General features: G+C 28.7%; 2 protein-coding genes across 2 annotated transcripts; both read left to right on the top strand.

Annotated features, from left to right (window-relative positions):
- The first annotated feature begins 2417 nt into the window (after positions 1 to 2417).
- LOC126680302 (GDSL esterase/lipase 2-like) lies at positions 2418 to 5528 on the top strand. The gene is made up of 5 exons (XM_050375402.2): positions 2418 to 2756; positions 2875 to 3005; positions 3611 to 3829; positions 4265 to 4517; positions 5160 to 5528. Exons 1-5 carry the CDS (start codon positions 2480 to 2482, stop codon positions 5387 to 5389), a joined length of 1110 nt encoding a protein of 369 aa, XP_050231359.1. The 5' UTR covers positions 2418 to 2479; the 3' UTR covers positions 5390 to 5528.
- A 3195-nt stretch (positions 5529 to 8723) lies between these two features.
- LOC126680403 (GDSL esterase/lipase 2-like) lies at positions 8724 to 11506 on the top strand. The gene is made up of 5 exons (XM_050375535.2): positions 8724 to 8995; positions 9086 to 9207; positions 9381 to 9611; positions 10028 to 10289; positions 11097 to 11506. Exons 1-5 carry the CDS (start codon positions 8752 to 8754, stop codon positions 11330 to 11332), a joined length of 1095 nt encoding a protein of 364 aa, XP_050231492.1. The 5' UTR covers positions 8724 to 8751; the 3' UTR covers positions 11333 to 11506.
- The last annotated feature ends 742 nt before the right edge of the window (positions 11507 to 12248 follow it).

Genomic DNA, 12248 nt, shown 5'->3' with positions numbered 1-12248 from the left:
TTCAAAACAAGACATACGAGCCATAACGAAAAATACCCGTTATATCAATTATAATTCATTTTAATTTTTTAATTATAATTAAATTAAAAGAATTTTATTTTAGTTTTAATTAAGTCTGCTGGATTAAATTAATTAGTTTGAATTTTACTCACGTGACATCCATTAAGTTATTATAATTTCTTGTGTTAGGTGAATTTGCTTTCAATAGACCTTATTCAATAACTAAAATATAAGAAAATTCATGTTTAATTTATTCAATTAGGCGGTTACAATTGATTTGATTAAAATTGATGACAATGGCAAACATTTGGATTTTTTGGGTGATAAACTATTTCAGTATTAGAATAATATTTTAATCTCATTGATTTTTTTAATTAATAGTTAGTAATAAAAATTATGATTCTAATCCAATTGATCAATAGTAAAAAATAAGTTACTATAATAATATTTATAAGTAATATTTAATACTAATAGTAATTATATTTTACTTGGTCGTCATCACTTCACACTTTTATATATACTAGTCTCGCTTTACGTGCTATGCACGTGGCTCGTAATATGACTCGTCAATATAACGTAAACAATTATCCATTTTCTATTATCAAGAAATTATGTTTTAATTAATAAATATACTCTAAGAATAAATAATATGAATGTGTTGTTATTTAAATATATTTATAATATAAGTATTTTATGGCTTTTATGATCTTTGGGTCTAATTATTTCATTATGTGAGTTTATATTTTAGAGCTAATATGCCAATAGAATAATTATAAATTATATATATATAAAGACATCACATTATAAATATAATTTTAATAAATATTATACATTTCTATAATGAACTCTGGATTCTTACTAATACTAATAATAAATAATATGAATGGCTTCACTCTTGATTCATCCCTCTGAGAGTTCATTGTTACCTTGATATTAAAGTAAACATCCTTCCTCTTTTGTTTTGAGGTAATTTTTTCTAAATAAAACGATTTTTTGATTTCATTAATTTTATGTGTTTTGATGTTGTTATTTTATACATTGAATTTCTAAATTAACATGACATATTTTCATTCTCATACTTGGCCGAATCACTTGTAAACATAAAAGTTCATTTTGCCCCCCTCAACTTGACATGTCAATATTACATGTTAATATTTATAGGAAAAATTATTACACGCAACCGTTGCGCCATGTCATTCGTGCAACAAGCCAATGATGCGTTAGCTATGTGCAAAAAGTGATAATAAAAAAATTAAATGATAATTAAAAGATTCCCTATCGCAAATACTCATTGGCTTGTTGTAAATATGACATGGCACAACCAATGCATGGGATAAACACTATTTATAGACATGTTAATATTTATTATGATGTTTTTATAATGAGTTACTACATACAGCTTACAACATCACAAGATAAACAACTCATTAACAAAATATGAACAACAATATATGAGCCACTGGTTTAATGTTCAATATGATTAACCTTTTATTAATTAGAATCATCAAGTTGATTTGTTTCTATTGAAAAACTGAGTGAGATGCCACTGAAGCATGAGAAAGTCTAAAATTCTGAAGCTTCTCAATTACAACAGGTTAAGAAAAGCTAAAACGACAGCAGGTTAGCAGTATTTAAATTAAAAAAAATCATAAATTTATTACCTTAGTATAATATTGACAAAATAAAGTATTTTAATTTTATAGTTCAATCAAACTAAAAGATAGATATTCCTACTAATTTGGAGACAATTTAGTTATTTTTTACCTATTAAAAACTAAATTGGAGATAATTTAGCTACCTATTCTAATTAGAACTTTAATTATAACAATGATTAATTAAATAACTGATTAGTTAATGACTATAAAACCTCTATTTAATAATAAACTGAAAAGGATTATTCAGTAAATTTGCATGTCCCCCATCCGTGCTTTTATATATATATATATATAGTATAGATTATACATATAGTTATATTGGTGTCCATGTGCATGGCTAGAACTACAATATAAAGAAATTGTTGAAGAGAATCAAATTATTATCATTTCCTATTTTTTATTGTGAGATTGAGAGTTGGATTTAACTTTTCAATTAAGCAATTGGTGTTTGTTTGTTATTTTTCCTCCAATAAAATCCAATCATCTCCTTGAGAGGGTAAGGAAGTTTAGATACATCTATAAATTACATTTTGGTCTTACTATCTCTCTTTCTTTCATTATTCAATCTTTGGACATTTTAAAATTATCTAGATATGGGTTTTTATTTGTTTGTTTGTTCCTTTTTGATAATATTATTTTATTAAAATATAGTTTATGTTAATACATTCAATCATGGTGTGCTGCAAAGCCCAAAAGTAAGAATTATGATTATTAAATCTCAAATTAAAAATATTTGTTAAACACATCTCTGCCTCCATAAGTCCAGAAACTTATATAAATAAATAAAACAAATAATGAGATAATACAAAGTGAGCTAAAAGGCAATGGCAAGTTCAAGATTTCACATTTATTTTTTAGTTTTATTTGCAACTGCAATTATTTTAATCCCAAGAATCACCATAGCTAATCTTCATCATCAAGATCATTCTCCAAAAAATCATATTCCCTTATTTGTGTTTGGAGATTCACTATTTGATGTTGGCAACAATAATTATCTCAAAAACCCAATTGGTTTAGCCAATTTTTGGCCTTATGGTCAAACATTTTTTCACCATGCAACTGGCAGGTTTTGTGATGGCAGATTAATTTCAGATTTTATTGGTAATAATTATTTATTTATTCAATTTTTGTTCCATCATATTCTCTTTTAATTGCCTTCTTTGTTGTTTTTATTGCTAACTAAAAGTCAATTAATTGATTGAGTTTTTGTTTTATTTAGCTGAGTATTTGAAGTTGCCATTGATACTGCCATATCTTCAGCCTGGTAATCATCAATATACAGATGGAGTGAACTTTGCTTCAGGGGGAGCTGGTGCTTTAGTTGAAACTCATCAAGGAAATGAAGGAAGGGTACGTGGTTTTTCTCGAGTCTTAAGTTTTGGTGTTTCGTTTATATTTTTCGGGAATATTTTTAAAATTCTATATTTATATGGATTAATTTAAAATAAAATCACAAATATTAACGTATTTTGTTACAACACTAACTTCTAAATTTTATAATTTCATATATCATTGTTTTATTTTCGACAATTAGAAATAGAAATTATATTTTTGATATACTTTTACTGGATGACGGAATTTAGGATATTTTCAAAATAATTTCAACGACCACATCAACAATAAAATATTTGAAATTCGTTATGTATTTTGAATTGCTAAAAGTTGAGATTTTTTTTGATGAAAAGTTGGGATGATATTTGAAATTGCTAAAATATAAAGTTGGTATTCTAATTGCAAAATATATCAAAATTCATAATTTTATTTGTAACTAATACTATTTAAAGTTAATTCCCTTTTTTTTGCCAAAAGTTAATTCCCTTAGAATATCATATTCGTCGTTTTTTAGTTCCGTTATTTCTCGTTTCGGCTTATTTATTGCTTAATCAACAATACTTGAATTTTATTCTATTTTTTTTGGGATATTAATAAATATTACTCATTTTTCTCTATTATAGGTAATAGACCTAAAAACTCAAGTTATTTACCTGAAGAATGTGAAGAAACATATAAGCAAGCAAATAGGCGATGAAGAAACTAAGGAATTGTTTTCCAAAGCAATTTACTTAATAAGCATTGGAGGAAATGACTATATGGCCCCTTCTGATGTGTTCAAGTCTTTCTCCCAAGAAGATTACGTGGGCATGGTCTTAGGCAACCTCACTTCTGTTATCAAAGTAAAGTCTAATTATTGAGCTTAGGGGTAATTGAGTTAATCGATTTAATCTGGTTAATTCAATTAACGGTTTTGATTAATTTGGTAATTTGGTCGATTTTATTCTTTTAAAAAAATAAGTTGGTTTATACTTCACACACAGTTTTAACAATTTTGGTTAACTAAATTAACCAAAATTTTTATTTACTTTTTATAATTACTCGTAATATTGATTCGTCAGTTTGGTTTTGCATTTTTCAAGATTTTGGTAATTCGGTTAATTTAGTTAATTCGGTCGGTTAAGTTAGAGAGCTAAACAATTCACTTAATATGGCTTATTCAGTTATAAATGCTCACGCTTAAAAAATGCAAAACCAGACTATGTAAATATTAATTTTTTTGGCCTTTCATATGCTATTTTATAAAGCTAATGGTTATTATTTGGTAGTAATTTCAGGATATTTATAAAATTGGTGGAAGAAACTTTGGATTTGTAGGAATGGGGGCTTTTGATTGTGCACCAAATATAAAATTACTAAATAAGGAAAAAGGCAGCTGCAACAAAGAAATTTCATCTCTAATAGAACTACACAACACCAAACTTCCTAATACCCTCAAAGAGATAAAAGGGCAGCTTCAGGAGTTTCAATATGTGTTTTTTGATTTCTACACTACATTACTTGAAAGAATTAATAACCCTTCATATTTTGGTATGTACTTCTCTCCTTGTTACAAAATTTTCCATTTTTAAATTAGATTTTTTTTGGTTTGCGTATGAAAATTGGAAAATTACTTACAAAGGCTCTGTTTGGTGCCACTTTCCCACCAATAGTTTGACGGATTTTTGTGATGGCTTTCTTTTCCATTGGAAGTTCGTGGTTAAATTCGTCGATAAAATAGATCAATTTTTTCGACTGATTTTGTCATTAAATTTGGTATAATTATCTTATGCAATAGATGTGTCACGTCATATTATGATAAATTTTAAATTCTTTAAACAATCAACACGTGTTTAAATAGATCTCACACATTTATAAATGTGCAGGGAAAACATACTCTAAAATAACATGTCACATCAATTGCATTGAACTATTTCTTCTAAATCTGTCGCCATTTATCTAAATTAGCGACCAATGATAGTTTGTCAATCGAATCGCCCGACAAAAAAGATTGATTTTTTTTATTTATGTTACTTAATTCTTTTCCATTTGTCTCAATTGCTGATGGTGATTGTGTGCTGGTAAAACCCGTCGATAAAATGTTGTTTTTGTGATGATCTATTATAATTTTATCGACGAATTCCGTAAACGATTTCATCTATTGGTTCTCATGATCTAATTTCACTTGTGAAGGTTTCAAAGAGGCAAATGTAGCATGTTGTGGAGCTGGATTGTACAGAGGAATTCTGTCAAGCTGTGGATTGGTAAAAGGGTATGAAGTATGTGATAATGCAAGTGAATATGTATTCTTTGATTCTGTTCATCCTACTGAGAAGACATATAAGCAGCTTGCTAAGCTAATTTGGAGTGGAGATCATAAAGTCACTATGCCATACAACCTTAATACTATGGTTGAGGCATAGCATAGTTGAAACCAGCTTTTGTAATCAATGGAAAACTTTTCAATTTTGTTTTCGATTGATAAAATATAGTTTTATCGGTTTAACATGTTCAAATTTTGATCAGAACGACCGAAATTAATATGACTGAAATTTTTAGTTCTTTTCTCTTGCGGATTGAACCAATCACTGATTTTGGTCAAACTGATTATGTAGATCAAACTTTAAAATGCTAAGTAATGAATTACAGTTTGAAATAACCAAATGATAAATTTGGTTCAGATTCAGATTCAAGTCAAAATGTACATGTATCCAATTATAGCATTAGATAATTTAAAAATCCTAAGGTGGTAAAACATAATTTTATTAGCATAAATGGAGTAACTTTGAATAAAGGTCAATTACATATAAAATCATGACCTTGACAACAATTTTTAAAATAACATGACCTCTAAAACGTGTCACTTACAGACACCGCCTTTCATTTCTTTTCAATTACATCATCGACACATTTTTCAGTGAAATTTTGCTGACTTAGACACCTAAGAGGTCTGCTAAGTGTCATGCCACGCCAAAAAAAATGCCACTAAAAATTGTCGATGTTATTTTTGAAAATAAGTGAAAAGTGGTGTTTATGATTGACACGTTTTAAATGTCATGTTATTTCTGAAACTTTGTGCAAATGTCATGATAATTTATATAATTAACACTTTAAATAGCAGCCCTTTACTTTTTTTTAACCAAATTTTTTTGAATCTTAATCGATTCTCAAGTGATAGCTTAGGACTAAATGCACCAAAAATCAACAACTTCCGCGTGTTTTGTATATTTAACATAAGTTTTTAATTTTGGCAAAAAAGTGCACGAACTTTTTAATTTTTGCAATTAAGACACCGGTACCGTTTTGGATGTAAATGTAAGTTAATTTACATGAACCCTAAAATCTTTGAACAACATGATAATCACAAATAGACAATATAAAGAGGGATAAAGAAATACCTCCTTCCATGGCGATTGCGAGTGTAAAATTGTAGAACAATTACTATAATGAAGAGTTTCGGTTTCTCTCCTCTTGCCTATATATCTTTTAGTTATATGTTTGTTGTGTGCTTTTGTGATGGTCCAAAGGCACTATATATAGGAAAAGAGAGGACCAAATTTCCATTAGGATTTTCCCTAAAACTTAATCTCAACCGTCCCTCAAGGTATAGTCATAATTGGAAAGGATCTCCTTCTTAATAAGCAAATCAATTAGGTATATCATATTTTCTATAGAAAATAAAATTCCTAATTACACCACAATACGGAAAAGGAAATAGGCTTGCAGGTCAAGTAAGGATCCTTAAGTCATTTTTTTAAAGTAAAATGGCACCATTTTTGGATGTGAAATGACACAATTTTTCAAAAAAAAATGCAAACGTGGTCTTAATGTAAAAATTAAAAATTTTATGTACTTTTTTGTCAAAATTAAAAATTTATGTTAAATATGACAAACACGCGAAAGTTGGTGATTTTTGATGTATTTAAATTTTAAATAAATTAAAATTTATAGTTTTTTTCTATTATTGCCGGACACTGTCTAGATCGGTGGATTTTATACTAATAAAATTCATAAATTTTTATTAAGTCCATAAATTTTAATGATATTCTCTATAATTATTAATTTGAAATCTAACATTTCAGCTGGAAAAATTTAAATCAGTCATTTTTTTTAAAATTATGGATTATTTAAAATCGATTTTTTTTTATAAATTAATGCATTTTATGTTAAAACCAACTATAAATTTATAAAAATTTATACTATATAATCCTCCTTTTAAGATTTAAGTGGTGATTTGCCTCCTCAACTTGTAAGCAATGGACAATTAACACATAAATTAACTTTGTGGCCAAATTAGTACACGAACTTGGTGATTATGTTAACTTACAAATTAAGGGGGTAAATTGCCAATTTAGGGAACAATTAACTTACAAATTAAGGAGGAAAATTGCCAAAATGGGGCTAATTGCCTAGAGTTGGCCGCAATTCATAACCCGGTGGTTCCGGTTCAAAACCGTCGGATCACGGTTTAGAAAAAATATAACCGGCTCGGAACCATCCAAGTGGCGGTTCCATGCCGGTTCAAAACCGGATGGTTCCGGTTCCAGATTCTAGGCGGTTAAAAAAAATTAAAAAAAAAATTAAAAAATATAATTAAAAAATAAAATAACACGTGAAGATAATATTGTAAGAAAGTAATGAAATAAAACAAATCATAAATGTTATGCTAACCAAAAAAATTAATTAAAACAGATATAATATAATATATATATATATATATATATATATATATATATATATATATATATTAACTTTTATCGACGGGTTCGACCTTTAAACTGTCGGTTCCGACCCGGAAGTGTCGGTTCACGGTTCAAAAAATTTGGAACCGGTCCGAAACCGGTCTTTTCACGGTTCCGGGCCAGTTTTGACCTGATTCCAGGTTTGACCGGTTCCAAACTGGAGTTGATCAGGCCGATTTCAGACCGGTTCACGGGCTGACCGGGCCCATGGCCATCTCTAAATTGCTCATAAATTTATAAGAAGTATGCTATATAACACTCATTTTAATCCACTATTTAACACTCTGACGTGGCGATAAAAGAGTGGATAAATTAAAATTTGATTTTTGAAATATACAGTTTTTGAGGAAAATTGGATTTATTGTCAATATTGAAGATAATACAAAATGATGGGCTAAATAGCATTTTTCATTTATAAATCTATAAATTTTACATTTCATAAATTTAAAATTTATAAATTTTGTAAAGTGTATAAAATTCTACAAAAAATTCAATCCAAACGTTTACTTAGTATTTTAATTGGACGGCAGTAATTTTTAATAATTAATACGGACAAAATATTAAAGATTAAATATTTTTTTTGTAGTTCTCACTCGTATAATTAATACTTTTGATTTGGTTTAATGCGAGAAATATAATTGTCTTTTTAAAATTTATAGAAAAATTAGTAATTAGGGTAAATGTCACAGAGAAATAGAAATTATCCTTTACTTATTTTATTATTGTTTCATGTAAAGACCTAAAATTGCTCGAGTCCTTTTGTTACCTTCAAAAATTTAAACTAAAATAATTTGAAGATCAAACTTGTTAGATAGGAAATGCAATTACATCAATCAAAATGTCATTCTCACCGTTTACTTTTCTTCTTCAAGATTATATGCCTTGTTCGAACAAATTTGAACCATGTAGCCCAATCAACTAAAACATCAAAAAATTAAATTTTCAATTCAAAGCTCGCAAAATTTGAAAAAGTCTATTGATCTTCCACTATAAGTACAGACACCGAATATAATTGCATGAGTCAAATTAATTAAGGTGATGATATGGCAAACGTAATGTCTGAATTTCTTTTCTTAATTTTATTTTCAAGTCTTGTAATCCAAGGTACTAGGTCTCAAAAGAATGATGCAGCCTTGTTCATATTTGGAGATTCACTACTTGATGCTGGTAATAATAATTACATTAAAAATCCTATTGGCAGAGTAAATTTCTGGCCGTATGGAAAAACTTTCTTTAACTATCCTACGGGAAGGTTCTCCGATGGCAGAATAATTCCTGATTTTATCGGTAAGAAATTTAATATATCGTTATTTTTTCACCATGTTAGTAATTACTACTAAATTATTATATCTCAAAGTTTATTAATTTTTCTTGCAGCTGAGTACTTGAAATTACCATTTATTTCACCATATCTCGAACCTGGTAATGATCATTACACAAATGGAGTGAATTTTGCTTCAGGAGGAGCAGGTGCTCTTGTTGGAACCTATCCAGGAAGGGTATGTACATCTATACATTTATCTCAAACTTATTATCTGTTTAATAGTCTCAATAGGTTATAAATGTTGTTCTAAAATTTTCGAAAATAGAAACGAAATACACACGTTGAACACGAGAAATTTCCGTAAAACATAGTTAAAGTAATGAATTTCTTTTACAATATGTTCTGTAGGTCATAAACCTTGAAACTCAAGTGGTTAATTTCAAGAAAGTGAAGAAGCAACTAAGACAGGAACTAGGTGATGAAGAGACCAAAGCATTATTGTCCAGAGCCATTTTCTTAATCAGCATTGGAAGCAATGATTATGTATCGCCTTTCTCGACAAATTCTACCGTGCTTCACCAATATACCAGACAAGACTACGTCGGCATGGTCATCGGCAACCTTACCGTCGTGCTAAAAGTAATCACTAGATAAAACTAGACTCATTTATAATTATCAAAAAAATATATGACTCGTTTATTGATTATGCTATTATTTTAAAATTTTCCCGGTTTGATCTATTTATTTTTTCGATTATTGACAAATTATTTACTCACAACTTGTTTAAATATGACATGCATAATACTGTACATACATATGTATAAAATTTATTCTATTTGACGTATACAATATCGTGACATGTCAGCTGTAAACCAAATATAGATATATTTGGCAACACTTGAAAAAGATGATGGACAGACCAAATAGAATTTTAAAATTATGGTAATATTTGGTAAACGAGTTATAATTGCGGATAGTCATAGATAAGAGCCTCGACACTGCATTAATTTTTGTATCATTAAATATCATCTAACCATTTTTGAATTTGATTTCAGGAAATGTACAAGCATGGAGGAAGAAAATTTGCAATTATAGGCTTGACTGAGTTGGGCCGCGTACCGTTAATGAAAGCACTTAGTGAGCGGATCAACGACTCCGGTGGAAGTTTGAAAGAAGTTACAGCTCTAGCAAAATTACACAACAGAGAACTCGCTAAAGCGCTTGAAGAGTTAGAGACAGAGCAAGAAGGATTTAAATATTCAAATTTTGATATATATACTTCAGCAAATGATCGAATTGACAACCCTTCAAAATTTGGTAATTAATTTAGATAATCCACTGTTTTAAAGCAATAATAATCTCTAGTTTTTATATTCATCAATGACCTACCGTGTGAACAAGGGAAATTTGATTAGACCGAAGTAACCGATGTTTTCGGTTAATTTGGCTAAACATTTTGGTTAATTTAATTAGTTAGTTCGGTCAATTCAGTTTTGATTAATAAAAATATTTAATTCGACCACGGTTAAAAGTTTTAAAATTTTGATTAACCGAATTAACTAAATATTATTTTTTTTATAATTTTTATCGATTTAATTGAATAATTAGGTCAATTTTTTATTTTTAAGATTGCGGTTTCGATTAATTTAATTATTTCAATTAATTTGATTAACAATATAAAATAATTTAATCAATTAGATTTTGACCGTGGTAGTCCATTTTTACGTTCACCATAAAAAATAGTACTACCTCCGTTATTTTTTAGTTGTCCATTTAGCCAATATTGCACATACCAAGATAGTGCTTCTTTTGTCTTAATTTATAAAGAAAAATACTAATATAGCCCTATTAGTTAATAAATGCCTTTTAAATTAAAACATAGGGTCATTTATTAGGGATGGGTAAACTTGGAAGATAAGTAGCTAATATCACATGGAATTACTAAATGGACAACTATTTGTATACAAATAAAATTGGCTAAATGGACAACTAAAAAAGAACGGGGAAAGTAATAAATTTTCATTTATAAACTTCCTCGCCTCTTATAAAATAAAAATATCAATCAGACCACTCCCTTAGTGATAATGTTCATCTTTAAATTAACATGGGTGTTTTTGATAAAAGGGTTCAAGGAAGGGAAAGAAGCATGCTGTGGCAGCGGTCCATTCAGAGGATTTACAAGCTGTGGAGGAAAAGGAGCAATTAAAGAGTATGAATTATGTGAAAATCCAAGTGATTACTTGTTTTTTGATGGAGTTCATCCTACTGAAAAATTCAATAATCAACTTGCAAATTTGATGTGCACCGGAAATCATAAGGTCACAAACCCTTACAATCTTCAACGGCTGGTTGCTGCATAAAGTACTGATGCAATTTTGTTAGATAAATAAATAAATTTTATATAATTTCTTTTTGAATTAAATTGCCCGATTGATTAAATTATTCCATGATGTTTACTGTTTGTTAGGTAAATGAAAAACTATATGGTTTATTCTGATTGTCTCATATTATAATAGCAAAATAAATTAAGACAACTTTCTGGTGCTGTGTTTTCTGATTTTGCTGCTGCTGTTGTTGCATTTTTCTACTTCTGCTATTGTTGCTGATATTGCTGCATTTTCTATTTCTGTTGTTGCCGCATTTTCTATTTCTACTATTGCTATTGTTGTTGCTCCGTTTTTTTGTTCGATGATTACTTATTGCTGCATTTTTAGGTTTCTGTTGCCAAGTATTTGTCGACGTTGCTGCATATTCTATTCGAGTGTTTATCGCATGTATTGATTATGTCATGTTATATTTACAACAAACCAATAAGCATTTGCGATAAGGAATCATTTTATGAATAAATATGTATATTAAGCCATAAGAAATGGCAAAAAAACCGACACTCATAGCTTTCGCACAAGAAGTAGCACACACAAGGTGGCATACTAAAGGCTTATACAAAATACAATAAGAATTTCTGTATAAATTCAACCCCGAGTAGCAAAAGCTCTTATTACAGCATTTAAAAAAATGTCGCTTTAGTAAAGCAGTTAAAAATCATCTTCTCTGTAATTGATGCTTCATTCTGAAAGACTCTGCTATTTCGACTTTTTCAAATTTCCCACACCATTAAATACCATAAAATCTCCCAAAGTTTCTAATAAGGTCCCCTCAGAACTACACTAAGCTATTGTAACATGAAATCTTCAAAACCATCAGAAAAAACCCAAGCTATCTCCAATCTCTTAATCACATCATTCCATATATTCCTAGCAAAAACACAATGAATGA

This window comes from Mercurialis annua, linkage group LG5 (assembly GCF_937616625.2).
Source record: "Mercurialis annua linkage group LG5, ddMerAnnu1.2, whole genome shotgun sequence".
Lineage (NCBI taxonomy): Eukaryota > Viridiplantae > Streptophyta > Magnoliopsida > Malpighiales > Euphorbiaceae > Mercurialis > Mercurialis annua.
The sequence above is the reverse complement of the archived record's forward strand: the minus strand, read 5'-3'. Positions and strand labels throughout refer to the sequence as shown.